At 54.0% G+C, this 26188-nt stretch overlaps 1 protein-coding gene across 3 annotated transcripts in view; it reads right to left on the bottom strand.

Moving 5' to 3' along the window:
* The window catches only part of KSR1 (kinase suppressor of ras 1), a 153284-nt gene that overhangs the window by 29491 nt on the left and 97605 nt on the right, over positions 1–26188 (bottom strand). Inside the window, exons 3-7 of one of the 3 annotated variants that reach the window (XM_005597599.4) lie at positions 13500–13635; positions 9016–9475; positions 6952–6956; positions 4309–4369; positions 1053–1136 (exon numbers count right to left, since the gene is read on the bottom strand). In XM_005597599.4, coding sequence (XP_005597656.3) covers positions 1053–1136; positions 4309–4369; positions 6952–6956; positions 9016–9475; positions 13500–13635 — 746 coding nt within the window. Of the gene's footprint in view, positions 1–1052; positions 1137–4308; positions 6957–9015; positions 9476–13499; positions 13636–26188 lie in introns of those variants that run through there. The other 2 variants (XM_070226423.1, XM_023653072.2) reach the window with 2 other exon arrangements.

Here is a 26188-nt window from a genome sequence, read left to right as displayed (position 1 = left end):
TCCATCAAACAGGCTGACAGTGGGGCCCCAGCACCCTCACACTGCAACCACAGGAGGGCACAGGGCTCGGAGGTCAGCCTGTGCTCTCCGCACAAAAGGCATCGCTTGAAAGGGAGCTGGGGGTCCCCAATTTAAAGCCAAATGGCAGGTGCCACAGCGGATCTAGACTGAGGAGAAAGCTCTGGCCTCTCCTTGGTGATCAGGAAAACACAATTTATCCAGCTGACACGCAAGAGACCCACCACCTGTGGTCTGTGGGAGCCCAAGAGCTTTTACCACACATGCTAGCTCAGGTTCTTGGAGCAATCCTGATGGACAAAGACAGCTGGAATCATCTTCCCAGATGTATAAATGACAAAAATGAGGCCCAGAAAGGGCAAGCACCTTGCCCCAGGTCACACAGCAATGCAGGGGTAAAGTGGGCGGAGAGCAGAGAGTCCAGGTTCACCGTCTGTAAGGTGAGGGCCGCCGGAGAGCAGGGGGTGGACACTGCTCAGCCCTCACTGTTCCCTCTCCTTGCCATTCTTTCTCACCAGAAACCACAATGGCAGGAAAAAAGAAGACAGGATTGTAGAGACTCTACGTTCTCCTCCACTCTCCTCTTCTGTAAGTACCATGAGCCATCTCTCTGTTCTTACCACTGCTTGTCCCCGTTTCCCATCCCTTGTGTGCTAAAATGTAAGGCTCAACTTCAGAACCCCTTATAGATGCCAGAATAGTCCTCCATTCCTCTCTGCCTTTGTACAAGATATTCCCTTGGTCTGGAATTCTCTTTCCTCCTGGGTCCACCTGGCAAACTTCTATTCATCCTTCAAAGCCCACCTCAAATATTCCTTTCTTCTGGGAGTGCCTTGCTTGATGCTTCCTTAATCTCTCTAGAGAGGGCTGCTAATTCTCTGGTGTGCCAAATGGGATTACGAACAGTAGGTTTAGGGCAACTCCTTTGAACTCTGACTTGACCTAAGGCCAAGAATCAAGCAGCAGGACTGTTATTAAACTAAAAGTATTGAGAATGTTCTCCTCTCCCACCACCCCAACCCTCTGCCCATCACCTGCAATGCTTGCACTTCACTCCAAACATCATGCTCTTCTGGCACACGTGGCAGACCTGCGACAGCCAGGACTTGGTGGAGAACCTGCAGGGGTGGACACACAAAAATGCTCACATGGGCCAGGAGACGAGGGCCTGGATGGAGAAGGGTCCCCACACAGCCCCAGGGAAACCAGGAGACTTGTTCCAACCCAGAGCTCCAGGTACCCTCTCCCAGGGAGGGCAGGGGCACACAGGGGCCACTACTTTCCCCTAGGTATTCAGATTTCTCAGCTACAAGGTCATCATTGTCAAAATCCCAAAGCTGGTGTGGTCCCTGATGTCAGCTCTCCAGCAGGGATTGGCAATAGCGATCAAAAGGACAGGTGTGCATACGGAGCAATTCCAGTCTTAGGAATTCACCCAGCAGATACTCCCACGGGTGTCAAATGATGTATGGACAAGGTTACTCCCTGCAGCATTTCTGCAGCAGTAAAGGACGTGAAACAACCTACGCTGTCAGGTGCATAGGTGACTGACTACAGAAAGTATGGTCCAGTCACACAACCAAACACCGTGTAGTCCGTAAATAAAATAACGAAGCTCTTTCTCTGCGGGTATGGAAAAATCTCCAAATTACGCCATCGGTGAAAACAGTGAGGTCCAATACTGTACAATTCCATCTCTATGAAGTTCAAGTACAGGGAGACCTACCCCCGGGTGACAGAAGTGGACAGTGCCATCTGGGTGGCAGCACTGTCGCCTGGGCAGGGCCAAAACCACTATCTGGGGAGCTGGAAAGCTCTGAATCTTCCTCTGGGAGCACGCATGGGGGTGTACATATGTCAAAATCCATCTGTGCACTTAGCTCTGTATAAATTATGTCTCAATTTAAAAAAGGAAACAAAGTATAGAACAATGTGTATAATATATGCAGCATTTGTGTGAAAACAAAAAAGGAGGTGGAAGAATATACATATGTATTTGCTTATATAAAAATATCTCCAGAGGGAGACCCAAGAAACTGCTAAGATCTGCCCACAGGGGGACCTGGGGAGCTGGGGACAGGAGTGGGAGGGGACTTTTCTCTATATATACCCTTTTTACTTCTTGAATTTTGAATGTGTGAATATATTTCAAACCAAACTAAATCAAAATTTTAAAAAAATAAAGAAACACAAAAAATAGGTTGGAAGGAAGGATGGGGGTTGAGTGGGTGGTATCCTCCAGAGAACCAGCCTCAGGCCCGTAGAAAGAACGCACATTTTTCTTGGAAGAGATTTTTAAAAGCAGAGTATATCACACTAAAAACAGAACAGCATCAGTACTTGCTTGAGGAGCAGTTCGTAACACACCCATAAGCATTAGCTCACTCGACTCTTACAACCGCCCCCAGGATTCTTAGTACACAGGCAAGGGAACTGGCTCAGAGAGGTCGGGTGACTTTCCCGAGGTCACACAGTTGGGATGCTGTGCGCAGGGCAGTCCCCAGGTCTCTGCAGTCAGAGCTGCACGGCTTCTCTGTAAGAGAGACACTGAGGCAGAGCACGAGGGAAAAAGCGTGGCTTCAGGTCAGATCACTTGGGGTCTGAGCCCTGCAGACCACTGGCTGTGGGTGTCCAGGAGCCTCTGCAGATGGGGCCAGTGCTCCCGCCTCACAGCGACTAGGGGAGGATCACACGTGTGAGGTGTGACTGCGTAGTGTCTGCCACCTGGAGGAGGTGCGTGAACGCTATTGTCTCCACCCAGCCAAGATGGGGGCTTGGACAAAGGCGTCCGCCTTGCTGGGTGCCTTTTAAGGAGCCCCGATTCTGCCTCCCTGGGACCCACACTTTTCCCTGCACCCCCAGGCTTTAATCTGCTCTCATGTCCACACTGGGACAAGGGGGACAGCTCAGAGGTATCTGAGATGACCTCCGCGAGGAAATCCAGAAATGGGCCGAGATGACGGTCGGGTCCGGGCCTGAGCAGGCGCAGGTGCTGGGAGGTCGGCTGAGGGATGAGGGATGGGGGGACCCTTCCGGACCAGGGAAGTGTCATGGGATAGTTTTGCCCCTATAACTAGACCAAAAAACCTTTAGACCTTCTTGTTGAAAGAGGCCTGGATCGTGGGCGTAAAAACCAAGAGGGTGTGACTGTGACATCGCCTGCCTGAGCCCAGAACCTCAGCGGGTGGGGCAGCCTGGCAATGCCAGGCATGAGGGGTGAGCTGCCCGGCTTGGAGGGCAGCCTCTGGAACTAGCTGCCACCGGTGGAAGGAAGCAGCAGTCTGGCAAACACGTGGGGGCAAACGGGCACGGCCTCGAATCCTCTGTGAAACCCAGCACAGCCCAGACAAGACTGAAACGGAGCAACCCTCGGATCCCGTCGGCCCCTCTCGGGCTGGAGCCAGAGGTTAAACAGCAAGGACCCCCCGCTGGTGGACACGCAAGGCTCAGATGCACATCACCCTGTGTTATCCTCGTGACTGGACTGGAAGTCTCATTGCAGAAGGGGAAACTGAGGCTTGGAGAGGGTCCTGCCCACAGGCATAATCTAATGGGGGCGGAGGGGTGTTCTTGACTTTCTGAAAGGTCCTGCTCTCAGCAGCTCTCTCATGGCCCTGGGAAGGTCACACTTGGCATCTTGGGTATGTCCAGGACCTTCACTCAAAGGGCCTCACCTGGTTGTCCGTGGTACCCTGGACTCTCCCCCCAGGCTCTGGGGTACAGGCATCGCAGCCCTGACAAGGTTCCAAACAGGGGTGCCCGGGCACCAGCTGGTGGGCTCAAGCACTGTCCTACTGGCAGTGTGACCTCAGGCAAATTACTCAACCCCTCTGGTCTGGAGTGCAGCTCACACTCCCCAGAAATGAAGAGCCCTGGCAAGTTGCAAAGTTCCTGGCAAGCATCCCCTGTCATGTTCCCAACAGCCTTTAGCAGGGACGGCTAGAGCACAGGCATCCCAAGGTGTCCTGGTGGTCCTCTGGCTGACGAGACGCCACCCAGACCTGTGGTCAGCATCACACCCCAGCCTCATGAGCACTGAGGCCAGGCCCGCTGGACTGTCCATGTCATAGGCCCCAGTCAGCCCTCCCTAACATGCATGAATGCCAGAGTCACCAGAAGCTGCTACTGAGGGGCACAGGGCTATGTCCACAGAGGTGATGGACAGACAGACCAGAAGCAGAGGACAGATCCCCACTGTGATGAAGAGTGACCCCCTCAGTGGGGCTCCGGCACATGCAGGTCCCAGCCCAGCTCTGTGCCCCCTCCCGGCCCCAGCCCGGCGGGGCCTACCTGTGCGTCACCGGCAGCCCAATGTCCCTTCGTACCATCTGTGGCGATCCATGTGGGAGATCTGCAGGGAAAGAGGCCAGGGGGGCAGGCTGAGGAAGCCCCGCTGGGGACACCTCATGCCTGTGACCTGTTTCAGAGAGCACAGCCTAGATGGGCGCACCTTATCGCAAGGCAGAGAAATGCCCCTGAACCTGATCTATCAAAAGAGGGACAGGCCAGGCGAGACCAAGGGGGCAGCGCGGTCACCCTCACACTTGGCCTGCTCCTCTAACGAACAGTACGGCTGGCCTCTGCAGACGGCTCAGTTGCTGCCCCCGTGTGGTTTCCCGCTTCGGCGGAAGGCAGGCTGGAGAGGCAGACGGCAAAGCAGAGGAGAGGGTAGCTGTCTCCACACCCCGACCTCGTGCACTCCCTCACGGATGCACCCACAGGGCCCCAGCCTGCGAGGGCTGAGTTCTGGTCACTTCTTGTTAAGTGGATAGAAGTAGTCTGACCCTTGGTGGAGGGTTTGAGGCTGGTCAGCCAGAAGCACCTTGAGAATTTTGCTCTGAGAGCCGCCACTGCCAGATCTGGGCAGGGAGATGAGGACAAGGTGAAGCTGCACCGTGCTCCCACGCCCACCTGGCCCTCAGTCTGAGCCTTTGGGTCTCCGGCCACGAGCTTTCAGATGCCCCTTCTGCCTGCCCTCTCCTAATCCCGGCTTCCCCATGAGGACAGGCATCAGCAGTGTTGATGGCATCACAGGTCGGGCAGTGGAGGAGCAGCTGGAAGCACTGCCTCCATCCACAGCAGCTCGCAGGTCCGAGTCCCCCACTGCTCCCCTCCTCCCATCCCCCTCTGCCCATCTCCTCCTGGTGCAGGGGCTCTCAGTGGAGCCCATGGATGGGCCTCAGGGGGTCTAGGAAGCCTCTGGACTGGGAAGCAGAATGTGGTGGCCTTTTCCCTAGAAAGAGGGTCTAGACTTTTAATCAATTATCAAAGAGACCTGTGACCCAGAGGTTAGAAGCACAATGGCCAATCTAGTGTCCTCTGGGTCAGCAGAGGCCACTGTACCTCCCCCACGCCCCTCACCCCATGCTGGCCTGGCATACAGCTGGTGCTCACTAAGGGCTGGCTCCCTTAAGGCCAAATACCACATTCCCAACCACAAGGAGAAGGTCATGTTGGAGGCACCGACTCCTCCTCCCACATCGAGGGGAGTGTGCTCAGGACCAAAAGGCCCTTTGCTGCCCCTGATGATGGGGGAACCCACAATCACACCACCTGCAGCTCTCTCTCTCTCTGGCACATCGGCCATGGAGCTGACTGGTCCCAGTCTCATGGGGCCAACTCCACTCTAGCCAGTGGCCAAGGCCATCAAAGCACCTGGGTCTAAAAGGGGTTAGGCTGCCAGCCTAAGAGCAACAGACTGTGGGAAAATGAGATTTCAACCATCTGTCTGAACGCAACCTATGATTGATTTGTAATGTCTGCCACAGGCATGGGCTAGGAGGGAGGTGAGACGGGACACGTGCCAGGCATCAGCTGTCCCTGATTCTAGATGAAATACTGGCTGAAAGGCCTCATCCTGCCTTCCCAGCAAGCTGGGGAAGCAGTCTCACTGCCACGGTCCCTGCTTTACTACAGCAACCAGGAGGAGGACAGGGCCAGGCCGGCCTACGGATGCAGATGCTGGATTCTCCTCTCGGCTCTGGAAGGGCCCTGGGAGTTTCTGCCCGTGCCCTGGGGAGAGGAAGTGCAGCCTCGCTCCTTCCTCACCCTACGCCTCCCGGTGGCCCTGTAGCCAGCTTCATTCACTGCCTGCTATCCCCCTCCTCATCTCTGAGACCCTGCTGACAGCCCCATCACTCTGCTTGGCCAGCTCAGGATGGTTAAAAAAAAAAAAAGAAAAGAAAAACTATTTTGCTCAGGCAAAACCCAGACACCTCTGCGTGTCCACTGAGGCAGAGCACAGAGGCACGGCTGTTTCCCTCTGCTTTGACTCAGGAGAGAGAAGCCCCACAGCACAGCCACGTGCAAGAAGCTGCCCCCAACACGGAGGTGGAGAGGTAGACAAGGGGGTCGGTGGCTGCCTGGGCTTTCTCCTCTCCTCCCAAGGGGGAATCCACACCCTCCAGTCTCTCAGGGCCTTGTCCAAGCTGAGCCACATTCCTGCCTCCAGGAATGTCCCTCTCCTGGATAGGCGTCCCGAGACGTCAGCTGGGTCCTGCAGATGGTGAAGGCCCACCTACACCAGACACATGGCGCCTCCCCACCAGGAGCCCAGCAGGTGAACACTCCCTGCCACAGAGTTCACCTGTGCAGACGGCAAGGTGCAGACAAGGCCCATCACAGGGGCTGCCCACGGACTGCGGCAAGGTCAAAGGACTCTGCTTCACAAAAAGCAGCTGCAGCTGGGCTGAGGCACCTTGTCATCCTAAGGCCACTTCGCCATCCTAAAGCCACCTCATCATCCTAAGGCCTTGTCATCCTACAGCCACCTGTCCTAGAGCTGTCTCCTGAGGTGCTGCCCAGCGCCTCTGCTTCTGGACTAGGGGGAAGCAGAGTGAACCAAGAGAGGGTCAAAGAAATCCTCCCCCGATGGGGACAGCAACACAAACATGACTCCCGGGTGGCAGAGGGGACGAAACGAATCACTCTTACCGAACCTGGAGGAGACAAAAAAGAGAGAAGGGGATTATGTCACCACGTGGGCTCGGCGTGTTCCCCAGAACATCACCCCTTGGGAGGGCAAGCAAGATGCTCAGGCTGGCTGAGTGACTGTGGGGACATTTCCTCAATGGGGAGTGGCCTCCCTGGGCCCCCTAGCAGGCACCGAGGCTACAGCTGTGCTGTGCATTTTACTATATCAGCTTATCTAAGCCTCACCAGCCACCCTGCATGGTAACGAGAGTTCACGCCATCTCACAGCTGAGGACACAGAGGCTCAGTCCCCAAGGTCACGTACCTGTAAAGGGGGGGAGCCCTGCCTGGAGCCCCGAGAGGAGGGGTGCGTCTGCCAGAGAGGAAGTGGCTCGGGCTGGGGGGCAGGGAAAACAGTGGTGAGAGCAGGAGGGTAGCCCCCAGGCAGGACCAGGCAGGGACAACGCCCCCCCAGGGGGGCCACTGTACCAGGGACCAAGAGAGCTGGGGAAGACCCAGCCAACTCAGCCTGCCCCCAGGGCTCACCAAGGGCAGCGAGGGGGCTGACTGCCCACGTCAGTGCTAGTTCCGGTGCCTCTGTGGGGACCTGACTCAGAATCCCAGGGTCCGAGGCCCAGCTCAGCAGCTGTGGGGTCTGGGCAAGTATGTCATTTGCCTGAGGCTCGTTCTCTGCCCAGAGCCGGGAATGAGACCAGAGCCCTCCTAACGCTCTTTGCAGGAGAAAAGGAGAGACACACTAGATTTTGCCTGCTGAGCTGCCCTCTGACTGACCCATGTCCATGAGTCCATGTGGTAGTTACCACTGTGTTCTCTGGGAGACCAGCATCCCGAGGGGGTGGAAGCCTGTAGTTCCTTCTGGGCGATCCAGGCCCCAGCAGGACAGCCTGATCGGGAGTGATAGGGCAGGTCACGGCATGGATTTCTGTCCTTGGGTGACATACTCAAAACCACCAGAGAGGTCCAGGGTTCATCCCATAAGGGAACCACAATAGTCTGCACTGGGACAAGGGGAACAAGCCCACCCAAGACCAGAAAAGGGGGGCCATGTCAGGAGAGAGCCAGGGGCCCCAACCCTCAGATGTACAAGAAGGTAAGAGGTACCCGAAGAAAACTCCCTCTTTCCCCTCGGCCCTGCCCACAGGGGTACACTGACAAGGGCAATCTCTGTAACGCAAAAATGACAATGACCTAAATGTCCATCAGGAGGGGAGGAGTTAGTTAAACTATACAATGCAGTGATATGAGAAAGTTAAAAAAAAAAGATGAGGTAGTCTGAATAATTATAGATATATACAAAAGTGATAACCCAGTTGGCTTCTGAAAAGGGATCTTGGTGATGAGGAAAAATGGCAGGGGTAACTCTGCACCACACCCCCCAACAAAGACGAACCACAAGTGCATCTGGACCATTTGACTGTTATTACCTATTTAAAATACATAGACAAAAAAAATTTTAAAAATTAAGAGGTAGTTCAAGATGTACTGACATGAATTTCTCAGAGATATCAAGGTAAGTGAAAAAAACAGGTTATAGACTAGAGTACATGGTATTTGAGAATCTTGAGAGGTTTCAGCCAGATACTCCAGTTCTCCCCTCTGGGCACGTGGAGAATTACATTTCTTGGTTCCTTTGTTTGGGAAGGGCCATGAACTTTCAGGAAAGAGCATTTAATTGCTAGTGTGTTAACATCTAAAATTCTTTACTTCCTCCGCCATAGTGGAATGTTCCAGACAACGTTCCAGACAGCGGGTGTTGCATCAGCCTAGGAGCTGGAATGAGGCTGACCCAGGATGCACAGGGAGCAGGAGCCAGAAATGAATCTCTGTTGTTTTAAGCCCCAGAGATCTGGGGGTTATTTGTTACTGCGGTGTAACCCTGACTGATACATGGTATCATTTCGTGTGTGTGTGTGTGTGTGTGTGTGTGTACACAGAAAAATCTAGTAGGATTCAGCCCAAACTGTTAAGGTAGTCTGGGGAGCGGACTGAGAGACGGTGGGGGGCACCTCGGTCAAAACTGTCAGTAGACAGCAAACTCAGCCCCTGCCTGGCAGGAACACTCACCTCATCGGGGAGACCTCATCAATGCGGTTCCCCAGCTGAGACTCATGGGACTTGCTCCGGGTGAGCGTGGGGAAGCTGGGCAGCAGCTGGAAGACCTTCCGGCTGGGTGGGGGCGGCGTCCTCGGCGGCTTCAGCTTGGTGTGCCGGCGAAGCTGGGGCGTGGTCGGGGGGGTGATGAAGCTATGCAGGGCACGGGGGGTCAGCCGGCCGCTGGTGTGCAGGGGGATACAGGTGTCCGAAAGGCCCTCACTAGGGCCAGGGGTTGGGGAGTCCGAGGTGGGCAGAGCTGAAACGGAGACGGAGCGCGGGCCCTGGGCACTGGTGCCCATTCTGCCCAGCTGGGCACTCCCCGGGGGCCAGGGCAGGCTGGCTGGCGAGAGGGTGTCCGCGGAAGGCCCTGAGCCACTTTCCCGCCGGGCATCTGATGAACTCCAGCCCGAGTCCTCTTTGTGTTCCCCTCCTGTGAGCCAAGAAGTCGGGTCACAGATGGTTGTGGCTAGAAGGATTTACAGGTGAGGTGACCAGGGCCCAGAGAGGTTAAACATCTTGTCCAAAGTTGCACATCTCCTTAGTGGAAGGCTTCAACTATCAGCCTTTACCTGGTTTATAAAGGCCCCTCGTGTATATACATTATCTAGCTGCCTGTGACGGCACCAGGGCAGATACTGCTGCCCCCAACTTACTAAGGGGGAAAAATTGAGGCCCGGAGAGGGAATGGCTTCTGCAGAGCTCCTGCTGGCAGGCCTGTGGCGAGTGAGCGAGAAAACCCACCCCAAAAGCACGTGACCTCAGAGAGGGAAGTGGTGACTGATCTTTAAGGTTAGGAAAGGGAAGCCCAGGTGTGTATAGGGTTCATTCCAAGAAAACTCAAACATCAGGAAAAGGGGCTACACCGACCTTCCCACAGCAAATTGCCCTGGGAATTTGCTAGAAAAGAGATCCAGCTAGAAAGGGATCAACAGCCACTTCCTTCTGAGAGGAGCCTGTGAGTGACTTTCAGCGGCCCCCATGGTGACCGTCTGCCTGAGGCCCTGAGACCGCTTGAGTTCTGCGGGGTTCCAACTGAATAGCATGGTCTGTCCATGCATTCAAGCATATGCCGGATGCCCGGTGTCAAGACATAAAAAAAGACACATCCACTGCTCCTGGTGGGTTCAAAGAGGGCAAAAGACACTCAACACACATGCTGCGCGCTGACACGGAGACGCACAGGGACTCAAGGAGGACGAAGGAGAAGGGTTGTGAATAGCCTAGGGGGCAGCGCTTCCCAGAGGAGGGGGCACCTGGGCTGAGCTAGCTAGGGAAGGAGTGGAGGAGATGTATGGGGCAGAGGGAACAGCACATGCAAAGTGAGGGAGCACAGGGCACCTTCCGGTAACTACAAAGAGCTCCGAGTGCCTTGAGAGGTCAGGGCAAGCCAGGGAGAGGCAAGAGATGAAGCCCGAGGCTCAGCCTATCCGGGGCCAGCTCAGAAGGGGCCTTGAATGTCTTACTAAGGACTTCAGGTTTGACCTTATAGGAGATGGGGAGACACTGAGCAGGTAGGGAGAGGGAGAAAGGGCCCCACCTACAGAGACCCTGTCGTGGGGAAGAAGACACCTGCCTCCTAACATGTATCGATGACGGGAAGCACAGGAAGGGAGATCTTGACTCAAGACAAAACGCCCTTCCACCCTGGAACCCTTCTACTTTGTGCGTTGTACCCTGTCTCCCTCAACCCTCCCAGCACGGCGAGGTTGCTGAAATTCAGAGGGGCCACGTACACCGCCAAGGTCAGACAGCTAAGTAAGTGGTGGGATGGGAGCTGAGCCCGCGATCTCAACCACAGCACTGGGCCTCCTCCCACAAGGCTGTCAATTCTGAATAACTTACAACAGCACAGCCTTGGGAGGAAGGAGCTCTCTGTCATCAGAGGTGGTCAAGCCTAGCCCACACAGCCAGTTTCTTGGTACATTCCATCCCCTCCTCAAATGCCCTTCCTCCTCCTTCACTGCATGGTGACTTTCTACTCATAAATCAACTTGGCAGCATGGGTCAGCCTGTGTGTTCCTCACTCTTGCTCCTTTAGAACTGCAGCCAAGACTCACAGTTTAACTCATATACTGGCCTATAGGAGGCACTAGACACATTCTTGTTGAAAGGATGAAAACATGACTTCCACGGATCTATGGGCAAGTCTGCCACCAATTTGCCACAAGCTCCAAATTTTTCAAATTGCCCATTGAATCACCACTGCTTTGAGCCCAGCTCAGGGACAGCAGATGAGTCTTGCAATGTCAACACCGGTCAAGTGGCAGTGGCTGCTTGAGAATGACTCTGGAGTCACTCAGTAGGAAGAGCTTGGGGATTGATTAGCGATGCCTGCTATGGATGAAGGACAGGAAGTATCTGCAGGCTTATCTTCCCCTGTTCACCAGCCACTGGCACAGAGAACCATTCTTCATCACCTTTCTCAAGACCAGAGACCACAAGGGAAATGATGTCAACATTTTCCATTACCCCACAGGCCTAATATTGAAAAGAGCCCCTAATATGTGCCAGGCTCTGGTCTAAGCACTTGACCTTAACTCATTTAATCCTTGCAACGACCCTATGAGTTATTACCTTCATTTTACAGATAAGGAAACTGAGGCACAGCAAGGTTAATAAGTAACTGGCCAAAGTCCCATGGGTTCTAAGTGGCCAAGCAGAGTGCTGGGCCCAGGCAGTCTGGTTCCACAGTCCACCTTTATCACAATTAGATTGCTCTCCTCAAGCCCTGTCAGGTGCAGTGAAGACTGGGACCACATGACTTGAGAGACGGCGATCGCTGGTGCCCACCTGGTCCCCGGCAGGTGCTCTTGAATTGTGGCCATCCCTGGGCAGACCCATCTGTCTGCTGGCATCCTCAGCTAGGGTGTATCAAGACCCTCTTGGGGTTGGAGGGGCACTACACGCTGAGAGCAAATGAGAGAGAAAGACTGGAAAAGACTTCTCCCCAGGGTCCTCCCCCGGGGCATAGTGGAAAAAGCACCCTCTGAGGATGGAACCTGAGTTCAAGCCCAGCTCTGCTGCGTGCCAGGTGTAGAACATTAGACAACGCACCCGACGCCTCTGATGCTCAGATGCCTTAGCTACAAACGGAGCTCAGCCCCACCTCTTAGAACGATGTAGCCATATGTGTATCAAGTGCCTGGCACACAATAGGTGCTTAATAAATTAGTGATCTCATAATCTCTGCGTCCAGGACAGGCAGACAGCAGCCTTCCTAATACAAGCAGGTCCCTACCACTCTACATCTGGCTTCTCCACAATTCTCTATAATCCAGGCATAAAGAGGGAGGGCTGACAAGTTACCCCAGGATCCCAGCTTGGATGGTAAGTACTTTTAAACTTCTGCAACGTGGGAACAACCTGACCACCATGAACGACAGAGGCTTGAATGCCGGCTCTGCCACTGACTGCTGTGTGTCTCTGGCTAATCCCCTTCCCCTCTCTGGGCTCAGTCTCCTCCTGCATAAGACGTGGGGACAGGAATGCTAGCCACGTCTCTGTCACGTTTACTCCCTCGCACTTGCCAGAGGCCTGGCATGTCGAGGTTTTCTGAACTGAGTGATGCTTTCTATACTGGGCTCTATATGCAGAGGAGAACTTGGTATAATGGGGCCAGGCAAGAAATTAAGCCCAATCATCTCTGGGGGAAAAAAATCAAGCAGAATATAAACCTCAGTGCCTGCCCTCAGCCTCAGGCAGCAGAGATAAGACAGGTGGCTCAGACAATTAAAAAATGGAGCTAATTCCCATTCATTAGGCTCATTTTAAAGCCTTATGTGTGGCAGTGGGAGCATTAAGTCAGAGCATTTGAGGCTGTTTCCAAGGTAAGATTTAGAAAGCCTGCAAGTAATTCCTGAGGAACTCACCATAGTGCCAGGGTTCCACACTTTGCCTGGGGCGGCCATGTACATGCTCCTGGCTGAGACTTCCCTACTCTCGCTTGGCTTAGGCTAGGCTCACATCAGCGTGTGCCTTCTGAGCACACAGCCCAGCCAGCCGATGGGGGTGGGGGGAAAGCATGAGAGGGCTGGGGCTGAGCTGGAGTAGGATGGGGGTCTGGAATGCAGAAAGCTGCTGGAGGGTTCCCAGAGCCCCATAGAGGGGGAATCATGCAGGGCCCGCCCAGCAGACCAGCCTGGGGTTTCTAACAATGGCTGAAGCTTCCCTGAGATTGATGGATCGGATGGCCAGATCAGTGGGGATCCGAGCCCTCTGTCTCAGGGAGAGCCGCTGTCCTGGGTCAGGCCCATCACATGCTTTCTGAACGGCCACCAGCTGGCCCAGGAACCCCGGCTCACATGTGCCCCACCCTCCCATCCAACTCAGCAAAGGTCCTGGCCCCAGAGGAACCAGGCCCGGCCTGGGAAGAGAAGGCTGGTGGTGGTGGGGAGCTGGGGGAGGCAGAGGGAGCCATGGGGCTTGCGGTGGAGCTGGGGGTAGGCCCGACTTACCCTTGCGCAGGCAGGCGAGGCCGTACTGCAGGCGGCCGCAGTCCTTGGCACTGGCCCCGCAGCGCCGCAGCGCCTCCTTCACCTTGGCCTCATTCATGTCCAGCAGGGCGTCCAGGGTGAGCTCGCCGAGGATCTCCTAGGGAGGTACAGCACAGGCAGAGCCGGGTGAGCAGGCAGGCCTGGCGCCCTCGTCATCCTCCTCCTGCCCGGCCCGGCCGCCCTCCCCGCTGAGTGGCAGGGGCCAGCTGCTGGCGGCCAGCCTCCAAGCAGAAGCCACCACTTGTCTGAGAACACAGAGCCTGGCCCTCGTCCCCACCCCCAGCACTCCCAGAGACAGCAGCTGAAGTGAAGATGCCAAAGCTTTGAGGTTGGGGGCGGGGAAGGAAGAAAAAAACCACGAAAGTTTTGATGAGGGCATGCTGCCCCTCTGGTTTCTTTTTATTCCTCTGCACAGAAAAATGATGAATCATGACAACTTTTTAGAATGACAAGTACTTCAGATAAAGATGGCCCTTTACAATTTTGCTGTATCTGAATCAGATTAGATTTCAAATAAAATAGGCTTAATAAGAGAAGGATTGAAAAGAATGAACCCTGCCCAGTGCTCTCTAGGCCCTTACTCCCTCGCCTTACTTAATGCTCAGTCAAAACCTTCCCAGGTTTCAAGAAGTGAGTGACACAAAGCATGAAAATTTGGTTTCCATGTGGCCTCTGAAGACGGAGTGGCCACAAGAGCAGGAACGCAGGTGGCCTCTAGAAGAGAGGGTGGCCCCGGCTGACCAGCAAGGAGAAGGGAACCTCAGACCTACGGCCACCAGGAACTGAATGCATTTGGACGTGGCTTCTCCCCCCAACTTCCACGTACGAGGCCAGCCCGGCTGACCCCTGGACTTCAGCCTGGTGAGGCCCTAGGCAGGGAAGCTGGCCGCACCCACTTGGCCTCCTCCATCCAGCCATCCTCCTACAGCACCGTGAGCTCATAAATGGGGGAGGTTTTAAGCTGCTAAGTTTGCGGGAATTTGTTAGCAGCAACAGAAAACTAAGACAAAGAGCGAATATTTGAACCAAGGCCTGACCAACTTCGAAGCTTGTGTTCTTTCCTCTCATCAAGGAGAGGCTTCACCCTCCAACTCTGATTATGTACTTTGAGCCACCTGCGATACCAAGCCTGGAGCAGACACAGAACAATGGGACACGGCCCTGGCCTCAGGTGGCTTGTGGGATGACTGACATGAAAACAAGTCATTGCAATGCAGTAAGATACGGCCAAGCAGAGAGAAAGCTCAAAGGGCTACCAGACCAGCAGGGAGATGGGGGTCTTTTGTCTTTTTCCTTGGCCCCTTTCTATATATCCCAGATTTTCTGTATCAGGGAAGGCCAGACAACCCACATCCAATGATTCATATAAAGCTCGCAGTCCTTGAGAATCTAAGCTGATCTTTATTGATTTCGGGAAGCTGTGTCTATTTTAAAAGCGTAATATTGTCAGTCAATCTGCGCTGCTGTAAATCTTAGCCTCGAGTGTCAAAACTGAACCTGATGAAGATACTGGCTGTGAGTCACGAGGGTGATGCTTCTGGGGCTTTGGGGTGCCTGAGTGCGGGAACACAGCAGAGGCCCGTGTGTGGCCCCTGGTGCCAGGCCATGGACCTCCCTTCCCCATCTTTGTGTCTGGTCTGAATGTTCTTCAATCTCCAAGGTTGCGGACAAGAATCTCATGACTGTTTAGAATGATTCACACCAAAAATTAGAAATAAACAGACACGTAAAAATACAAGAAGCTCATCATCTGTTGGATAAACCCTTGGTTGCCAGAAATCCCTCCAGATGATAAAACTGGGGCGTCACAGGAAACAGCAGATGAGAACAGCACAGAGGGGAGGCTGATTAGATAGTGGTCTTGGGGCAGGATCTGTTGTTCAATCAACGCGTCTTCCTTCGTTGCCCTCAGCAACACTCTTCATCGAAATGCAATTTTGACATCTTTCCCCCTTATTTTACTATGAAAAGCAATGTGGCAATATTGTCAGGGCAAGAACAAATGGAAGTGACATTGACCTTTACACAACTGCACGAAACCATCCTCCACCTTTCCCCAGTATCAGTGCCTGCACTCTCTCCACACACACACACACACACACACACACACACACACACACACACACGTGCATTTTCCCAACGCTGTGATGACTCAGCAGTTCTGCGGAAAAGCGCACTCCTGTATCTGCTCGAGTTGGGAGGGGGGATGTCAACCACAACCAGGACAAGCCTAGAAACCCAATCCCCAATCTAACCCTAATGCAAATAGGGATTTTGTTTTTCCTTCCTTATATTCCTCTCCTCCCCACCCACACCAAGTTTCAGTTTCTCAAACACCATAACTACAATTATTATTACAAACCATTGGCCAGAACAATATACCCAGCGTCTTGTATACTATCTCCACTCAAAGCAATTCAGCAAGGAGATGCTGGAAGCCCACTTTCCTGAGGCTCAGAGACGTCACACAGGGCAACTTCGTAAGGGGCCAGGTCAGAACTGAAACTCGGGAGTGCCAGATCCCAAAGTTCCTCCAGTCATTCTCCGCAGTCGCCTGTTAACCTGGCAAAGCCTTGGGACGCAGCAGCTACCTTAAAGGAATTAATTTCTTCCTACTTTCTGAAAAAAAAAACCACTGTAAAATGAAAATTCTTTGTTCTTCAGCAAGTGAAGTAACCCTTTAAAAAAGAGAGAGTACATTCAAATCTATTCCTTTAAAAAGATGCATGAAAAAAGTATTCCCTTCTACCTTCAAATTAGCAGTGACTCTCACTGCCCTGAGGCTTCAGAGACGAGTCCACTCCACGGGAATACGGCAGCAGGGGCTGCTCTCCTCGCCTCCTTTTCCCCCTCTTTATGCTCCAATTCAAACCAGGGGTTAGCAAGGCAAAATCAGGGGGCAGAAGGGGGTACGGGGACAAAAGAGCCAATCCAGGGTCCCACTGAAACTGGAGCTGCCCCAGCCTCTCCCAGGACAAGCATCGCTCCCTGAGGAGGGAACTACGCACACACATGCATGAAATGAGAGTGCTCAGCACACCATTGTCGGCATTATTTCTGACTATTTCTTCTCTAATCCCTCCTCCCAGCAGGGCTGGAGCACTGAACTGGAGGGAGGGACCACCCCATTCTACCTAAGAGCTGCAGTCAGTGAAGCTCTCCACCAGACAGCAGGTTAGCTGGTAGAGTAATGTTCTCAAACGCACGGCCTCAGGGCCAGGCTCGCTCAGGGAGGAAATGAGCCCAGTGGGGATGTGGCCCCCTTGATCTACATTTTGATGGAGACACAAGGACTAGAAACACTTCTCTTGCCTCTTTACTGGACATCAAGCAATCCAACAGCAGCAAGGGCGATGCTAATCGGAAACCCGCCCTCTGCCTTCACTCAGCACTGGGCTGTGAGGGGAGGCTGTGGGAGAGGCGCCAGATCTTCTTCTTAGAAAGATATCTGAGTTTTTATTTTTAAAATGGCTGATTGTTACATGGCGGCAGCTAACGCAAATCTGTGCAGATCAAACATTCACATCCACGGGTTACACGGCGTCCCCAGGCCCCGGCACAGAGCCCCGGTATGAGGAATCTGATGTCTTCCGAAGGACTGTCTGATCTGTGGCGTCTTCTACAGCTTTATTCCTGTAGGTAAACGGGGAGGGACAGTGGCCCGGCAGCAGGCACCCTAGGAACACGTCACTGGGTGGCCAGGCCTCCTCAGAGAGGCGCCTACCCTGGCTCTGGGACCCCACCACAGTAATGAAGTGCCCAGCCTTCCAACTACTACAAGTGACTTTGGACCCAAAGTTAATTCAATCAAGAGGGGACCGTGCAGGAGGCTGGCATGCTGGAACCAGTATATGAAGAAAACGCATCCCCCAGCCCTCATCTGGGCCTCCAGCTGGACAACAGGTAGGCTGGGTTAGTGGCTGTGCCACCCCTGGAGTGGCCCTGGTACCTCCTCCTATCGTGACTCAAGCAACGCCCCTAAGCAACTCAGCACCCCCAAACCTCACACGGGGATGTGATTCACCCACCCACAGCGAGAGGCACAGCCAAGTCTGAGTTAGGAAATTATTTCAGACCAGAGTAATTTATGTACAACTTTTCTGGTTAATCTCTAAACTGAAAGCAAATTAGGGAATCACCTGCTGAAGGTGACCTCACAGGCCCACGGATGACCTGGTAGGTGAAGCCGCTCAGAAACTCTCTCGGGTCTGAGAGGCCCCAAGGGCCCAGGAGGGCCTCCCACCTGCCCGGAGGCACATGGAAGATGCCAGGCCATCTCAGAGCCAAAGGCTCACACCCTGGAGTTCTGGAGAAGGGATGAAGGCCAAGAGTCCATACTGCTTTGAGAATTACTGCCCGCCCCACCCCAGCTTCTGTCTAAAGAAGATATGAACTAGAACCAAGAAGGGAAGACAGGACTGCCCAGCCCACAGTGGGAGATGCCAAGTCCTGGCTCCAACAAGTCTCGGGTTGACACGTGAGCATGGAAGTCGGGCAGCGAGAACACGGGACAGAGCAAGAGCTGCAGGGAACACGGGCTCCCTGACACTGCCCCTTCCCTCAGGCCACGATTTATGTTCTCCAGTAGGTGACATTAAGTTATTCTTTCTGCTAAAGATTAGAGAGCAGGGTCTGTTGAGCACGGAGGCCGCTCTTGGTCTGTGATCCTTAAGCTGCTGGTTCTGTTCTCTATAGCAGAAGGCGGGGATGGGCTGGGCCAAACACCTCAGCCCCGGCCCCTCAGCAGCTGACAGCGGCTGGTGTCACAGGCCAGGCTGGGTATCAAATGGTATCCTGGGACTTACCAGCAGCCACGGGGCTGCCTGGGGTCTATACTTAGAAACCTGTGCGGGCTGACACTGAGAGCCGTCCACACTCGCCGTGGTCAGTCACGTGGACTGTGGCAATGCCAGGGGCTTCAACGCTGGGTGTGGGTCACATACAAGAATCCGTGGCAGCTCAAGGCAGAATTCAGACAAAGGCCAGGGATGAAGGAAGACCAAGAAGCAAACCCGTGTTTTGTGTTTTTGCCTAGCTTTCTAGTCCTCGAGCATGGGATGGGCCAGTAAAGTGAGTCACGGCCGCAGTCAGTGCTGCTTGCACTCAAGGTCCATTTGTAGAACCTGGTTTCTGGGGTGTGGGCAGAGGCATCCCCCAGCTTTCCTGGCTGGGGGTTCATTAAAGGGCCAGGAACCTTCACCACAGAGGCTCCCTCGGGAACTGGTCACACCAGAGAGGCCAGAGGTAGATTCCCAGAACCCTGTGGGTGGTGAGGTAGGACCCTGGACACGCCTCAAAGGCCAGGGCTGAGGTGGGGGTGGGGGGAAGGACGGACAGAACTGGGGAGCGAGAGGGACAAGCAAGGGGGTTTCCACGTCAGTCTGGGCTGGGAGCCCGCATGCCTCCAGTGGGCAAGGGGGCACCTGACAATGTTCCTTGCTGCCTTCTCCCCCACTACAGGGGCCGACACCTGGATAATAACAGTTGGATGTTCTGAGAGCACAGGAGGGGCTGAGGCAGTGAGGGTCTGGGTCTCCTGGGTTTCCGTGGAGATCAGCGGACAGCTTGGGGATGCTGGCTTTGTCTGTGGACCAGCTCCAGGCTGAGCCTCTTCATTCTCCCAGCCCTGGGAAACGAGAACAAGCCCCTCCTGGGAGAAGTCAGCTGCTTCTCGGAGGGCTTCTCTCCCCCACCTCCCAGCCGGCCAGCCCAGCGAAGGAAGGGTCAGATTTGGTCCTTGGAACCACCTTGATCTTGGGCCAGTCCCTACCCCTCTATGGGCTTTGGTTTCATCATTTATAAAATGCGTGGGTATGGCTAGACCAGATCAGTGGCTCTTAACCCTGGCGGCACCCTGGAATTACCCGGGGGGCTTTAAAAAAGGATCCTGCTGCCCGGGCCCCACCTTGGACCAATTGAATCAATTTCTGGGGTAGGGCACGCCATGAGGGCAGATAGGCTGTGGGGCAGAGTAGCCCAGGGCAGAAGGGGCCTGAGAATGCCCAGTTCAGAGGGCAGAGCCACGCCCTGGGGCTTGACCTCCTGCCTGTCCTCTCTTGAGACCTGCACTCCTTCAACTCAACCCCAGCCTAGCCCCAGCTTCCAGATGTCCCCTCCTGCACACCGGCGCCTCCTTCCCTCCTACAAAGCAGGGTGGGCCTCACAGAGTGAGGGCCAGGCTGGAATCTTCAGGGAGTGGCTGTCTCTGGCCAATGCATTGGTATGTCTGGGCTTGAAAGCGTCAGAAAAATGGGGCGGGGACATTGGAGGTGGAGGGATACAGGTCCAAGGGGAGGAGATGAGGAGGGGGTCAAGAAAAGGCAGTGATGAGCATTTATCACACAACCTCCTGAGTGCTAGCTCTCTGCTAGATGAACAATAGAGGTCAGCACATGCAATCCTCATAACATCCTGAGACGGGTGACAAGGCTCAGAGAGGGTAGGTAACTTGCTCAAGGCCACACAGCCCGACTGGTGAGGCTGAGGCATGGCCATCTCAACCTATCCCCAGCCAGCCAGCCGGCCCTGCCTGAGCCGATGCCCACTTCTTTGCTCTCTAAAGTGAGCTCTTTTTCCCAGGACAGAGTCTACCTGGCGTGACAGGTCACATCTGCTCTGCTGGCTCCACCCAGTGCCCTACCCCAGTGCCCAGCTGGGTGAGCTCCGCTGTGGGGTCAAAAGCAGGAGGCCTCCCAGGGCGTCTTCTCTCCACATTCTCTTTCAGTCCCCTCGGCCAGCCTGCCCGGCTCCCCCTCAGTTCCCCTCCTGCCCTCTGGAGGAATGGGCGCTTTCCATCTCCACTGGGACGAGATCTCCAGCTTCTGGCGGCATCTGCTGTCACCACAGCCACCACCATGACCCCAGCGGGCTGGCCCGGCCCTTCTGGAAGCCTGTCCTGTGGCTGCCCCCCATGCCCCACTCTTCATCCTATAACCCTGAGGTATCCGTGCAGGAATTGGCAAACTTCTTCTGGATAGGCCAAAGAGTGAATATTTCCAGCTCTGCAGGCCATGTGTTCTCTGACACAACCACTCACCTCTGCCATCGTAGCACCGAAACAGCCACAGACGATATGTAAACAAATAGGTGTGGGCTGTGTTCCAAAAAAACTTCAAGTATGGGCACAAACTCGAGTTTCATATAATTTTCACGAGTCATGAAATATTTTCTTTCTTTTCCATACCAGTTAAAAATGCGAAATCCGTTCTTAGTTCGCAAGGCTATATAAAAAACAGTGGTGGGCTGAATTTGGCCCATGAACCATAGTTTGGCCTGATCTAGTGGATCATTCAGCCACTCAACAAACACACATCAACTATGTTGGGCTCCATCTCCTGGTGGCCCTGGGCCTCACTACTTCTTCCTTCCTGCCTCCACCTGTGCTGACCTGTCTTTTCCCCATCCCACCCCCAGCACACAATCAGCAGAAGGGGGACACAGAGGAGAGGCTTCCAGGCAGGCCCACGTCTGCCACCTAGGAAGCCTGCATTTTGTCACCTGTGTGTCATCAACACACATTTCCACAATGCTTCTCCTGGATGCTGTCTGAAACAACAGCCAGGCAAGTCCAGCAGCAGAGAAACACACACACACACACACCCCAGCTTCGGGGGCTGCGTGCTTCCCCCCAACACGTGCTACTCCCAGAAAGGACCCAGGAGCTGGGTAGGCTTCTCCAGGGGAGTGCTCGCTACACCCAGGATGTCTGCTGACTGTGGAAAAAACCCACTACTGTCCACTAGACTCCCCTGTAAAGCCCCAGACAGAAATGGAATACTCTAAAACAGACAGCGTTCAAAAGGAAGACTGGGGGCAGGGTGGGTCGGGGGAGGGTCTGCCAGCAGCCTAAGAGCTATCCTTCGGGGGACACTTAGCTTCTGGGGAACCAGTAAGTGGGCCAGCCCCTCCCTGCACAAGAAGGCCAGTGTGGAGGGGCCAGAGCCTCCCAGACCTGCAGGCGCTCCCTGGCGTCCCTTTTGGACGCAGCAGGTGAGAGGAGGACAGGCAGGGTGGCAGTGGGGGCCAAGCCAGGCTGGCAGCTGGGCGAGGAGGCGGGGCTGCAGAGGGAGGGTGAGCATGTGACGTCTCTGAGACGGAGGGGGACTGGGAGTAACTGCCCCAGGCCAACAGCTCGAAACTGGGACTGGCCCTGGCAAACTGGGATGCCTGCTTATCCTACGCAGAGGGTGCAAGGAACAGTGGCTGGTTTGCAGTGTCTCTCCCCCTGGGGAACCCCAGCTCTCCTGAGGGTAAAGGGGCCCCCAGAAATAACAGGGGCTCTCGGGCAGGGCCACGTCCACAGCCGTCTGTACTGCTTGCTGGTCCCTACCTTCTCCCCGTTTCAATTCTCCCCTGTTCAGACACACCACTAAAGAGAGGGTTCCCAGACAAGTCTGCACCATCTCCTACTTCTGCCTCCTCCACGTCCGCAGGGTGACAGCTGAGTTCAGCCAGGCAGGTCCCCTGCACCCCAGAGCGCCAGACTGCCATCTGGGCCTCAGGGCACAGCAACCTCACTCAGGGCCCTGGCACACGCCCTGCCCCAAGTTTGGAGTCTGGAGGGCCCCCCGGCAGGGCCAGGAGACAAATCACAGACCCCTCCAGCAGAGGGGCAGGTCCTAGAACTCAGCATGCGGTCTGTCCTTTGGGGTTGTCTGTCTCTCCAGGCAGGGGATGAACCGGGCTGCAGCAAGTGAGCTCAGAGCTGGAGACCTGAGAACCAGGCTGCTCTGTCTGAGCATAGGCGCCCCATTGTTTCCAAGCTGCCCCACGGGTGTCCAGCCAGGAGACCGAGATCTCTCGGGAGATCCTGGAGGTACGCAGCCACTCTCTGTAGTTTTCCAGAAACCCTGTAAACAACTCTTGCCCCACAGCAGCAATGGAGCCCAAGTGAGCCCACGACTCAAGCCAAGGAGGCCATGGCCAGAGTCACTAGGGTCTGAGGGCACGAAAGGGGCCAATGGATATTCATGGGGCCAAGGTCAAAGGCAGAGTTTGAAGAGACCTTAGAGATGATCTAGTCCAACACTCATTTTACAGAGGAGGAAAACTGAGGCCCAGAGAGGGAAGGGGACCTGCCTGGGTTACCCAGAACAACACCACCAGGACCAGGTCCTGCCAGTGACCAACATGTGGACACACCACCCCCTGGGAGAGCGCACTGTTTCCATGGCGGGCACTCCTCACCCAGATGTAAAGGTCCATTCCCGCCAGGTTTTCTGAGCTGCTCTAAGAGGTGAGCTGAGGACAGGCTCCCCCGAGGTCTGCCCTGAGAATCATCACAGAAGGTGCAGGCCTGAGCCCTATCAAGCCGTGTGCTCGCCTCGTGCGCCCAGAGCCCTCTGGAACCCAGAAGCAATGGGGTTCTGAGCTCACGGCCTCACCCGAAGCCTGGAGATCCCTGATGTCTCGGTGGCTCAAAAGATGGCAGGTGGGCTGAAATCCTCAACTCCATGTTCATGCCCACCCCTAGCCATGCCCACATTGGTAACAGTGCACACTTTTCTTCTTTTCGAAAAGAAGAACCAAATCCCACATCACCAGCTACACCCAAACGCCCAGGTTCTGAGACGAGGCCTGAGATCCACCCAGGGCTGTGGCACACTGGTTCTTACTCAGCCCCTTCATATGCTTCCTCTTTTCACAACCAGTCTAATCATAAAAATAACAACTCCTGGGCCTACTGCCACTCATGAAGTGGTCTGGGCCCAACTGCCTGGTAGCTAAGGAAAGTGAGGTTCAGAGATTAAGTTACTCACTTAAGAAAGCAAGCGAGTGATGGAGCCTCCGGTGGACCCTGGTCCGGGTAACTCCCAAGCTAGCGCTCCCGGCCCCTAGACAGTCTGGCCTCCCTGGCCTAGGTGACCAGAAGCCCTGAGAGGCAGCTGGGTCTGCCCATGTAACTCCAGGTTCTTAAGCTCCCTGCAGAAGGAGCAGGCTCAAAACAAGTGTGTGTCCTGTTCAAACCAAAAGCACAAACGGGCCAGAAAAAGTTCCCTAGAAGGATAGGAAAGATCTATTTCTGGAATATTCTGACAGTTCCCCAGCCACTTCACCATGGCAAGAAAGACAGGGAATGAAATAATGAAATGAAAGTCACATGCGACCCCAACATGCAGATTTCTCCAGACCAAAGCAGGGCCTCAGAGCCCAGCCAAGGGTACCTATTCTGGGGGGCTCACGGAAAGGCCACCTGATCTGAGACCCTGGCGCCTACCTCGCAGCCCTCCAGCAGGGGCTGGTTGAGGTCCCGCGCTTCTTTCAGCACCACGGGCGGTGGGGTCCCCGCACCCCGTTTTGCAACCTTGGCCTTCACCCATCTCCACAGGCGATGCATGATGAGGGGCCGGAGCCCGGGGTCCCTGGCAGCCCCGGCCCCTGGTGCGGCGTCCCAGGGAAGGACGAGGCAGGGAGAGGAGTTTCTGTTTTCATGACTATAGTGAACAGTCACTGCAGCCAAAAATAGTTTGTGCCTGGGAGCTGGGCAGTCAGCACATACCTCCCGGAGCAGGTGCTGGGTGTGAGACGCAGGCTTCAGCCGGCCCCGCTGCGGGGGGCTGGGGACCCAGGCGCCCAGGATACGCAGGATAACAGGCCACGGACGGAGAGGGTTTCCCAGCCTCACTGCCCACCTCCAAAAAGTCTGAGCTGAGTCAACAAGGAGCACGTTCATCTCCTGCCTTCCAGTGAATCATCTGGGGAACCCCCACCCCCACGTGAACTCCAACCATCCCCAGTGCCCCTGCAGCCCTCACAGATTTGGGGCTGGGTGATTTAAACACTCACAGGAAGAGCTGTACAAACTACCAGCTATCAAAACTCAGAGAACTGTATATTAAAAACGGTGAACCTTACCATACGCAAATGAAAAAAACTGTAAACAGTTAAGTGGCTGGCCCTCAGGGGCTGGAGGGGTGGTGGGGGCATTTTATTTTCTTTTTTGAGCTTCTCCATAATTTCGAATTTTCCTACAATGACCATTTGCAATTAGATTTAGAAAATGTTACTTTAAAATAAAATTTTAAAAAGGAAAGATGCTCAGGCATCACGGAGGGAATGTACAACATGGTCCTATGTATAAGGATTCAGTGTGTGTGTGTGTGTGTTTCGTGACCCCAGCTTTGAAGCCAGACTTCCTGGATATGAACCCTGGCTCCATCACTTACCATCTAGGTGACCTCGGGTAAGTGACACTGTCACTTAGTTTCTCTACCTTTATTGTGTACTAGGGATAAAAGCATTGCCTCCTGCTATAAACTAAGCATTTGTGTCTCTCCAAAATTCGTATGTTGAACCCCCAATGTGATGGTATCAGGAGGTGGGGTCTTTGGGAGGTGATTAGGTCATGAGGGTGAACCCACATGATGGGATTAGTGCCCTTGTAAAAAAGACCCCAGGGGCCGGCCCAGTGGTGCAGCAGTTAAGTCCACACATTCCGCTTCTCAGCAGCCCAGGGTTGGCCGGTTCGGGTCCTGGGTGCCGACGTGGCACCGCTTGGCAAAAGCCATGCTATGGTAGGCGTCCCATGTATAAAGTAGAGGAAGATGGGCACGGATGTTAGCTCAGGGCCAGTCTTCCTCAGCAAAAAGAGGAGGATTGGCAGTAGTTAGCTCAGGGCTAACCTTCCTCAAAAAAATAAAAAAAGACCCCAGAGGGCTGCCTGGCCCCTTCCACCTGGTCAGGACAGAGTAAACACATAGCTATCCATGGACCTGGAAGTGGGTCCTCACCAGACACAGAATCTGCTTGCACCTTGATCTTGGACTTCTCAGCCTCCAGAACTGTGAGAAATATATTTCTTCTTTTTTGGGGGAAGATTAGCCCTGAGCTAACATCCACTGCCAATCCTCCTCTTTTTTTTTTTGCTGAGGAAGACTGGTCCTGAGCTAACATCTGTGCCCATTTTCCTCCACTTTTTTATGTGTGGGATGCCTGCCACAGCATGGATGGGGCTAGGTCCACACCTGGGATCCAAACCCGTGAACCCTGGGGCACCAATGTGGAGTGTGTGAACTTAACTGCTACATCACAGGGCTGGCCCCTAAATTTCTGTTATTTATAAGCCACGCAGTCTAAGGCATTTTGTTATAGCAGTCTGAATGGACTAAGATAGCTCCTCACAAGGTTATTGGGAAGACTGAATGAGACACTCCTTGTAAAGCTCACAGCTCAGTCCCAGGCACATTGGGAACACTTACTAAAGAATTATTTCATGATTCATGAATAAACTGCATAAAAAAGAAGAAGAAAGAAAGAAATCAAAAAAGAACGCTGACTGGAAGGAAATGCACCAAAATGCTTACAGCATTTCCTGAGTAATAACACTATGGGGTAAACTATCAGTACACGGTAGTATTATTATTTAATTTCTATACTTTTCACATTTTGAAAATGAACATACATGTAAATTACTGGATATGAAGAAAAAAAACCTAAAAAGCCAAGAATCAATGATTATCTCTGTATAGGATTACAGATGACTTCTTTTCTTTTCTTTTCTATGTTTTCTAAGGTAAATATTTATTTCTTTTATAGTGAAGACAACAAGAAATGTTATTAAAAACAAAAACTGGGGGATAGGCTCACCTATTCTATTCTAGAAACATCATCTCTGCAGACCCCCCAGGGTCTCGACCTTTGACATACCATCT

This window comes from Equus caballus, chromosome 11, assembly GCF_041296265.1.
Source record: "Equus caballus isolate H_3958 breed thoroughbred chromosome 11, TB-T2T, whole genome shotgun sequence".
NCBI lineage: Eukaryota > Metazoa > Chordata > Mammalia > Perissodactyla > Equidae > Equus > Equus caballus.
Note: the sequence above shows the minus strand (reverse complement) of the source record. Positions and strands in the feature narration are given on the sequence as shown.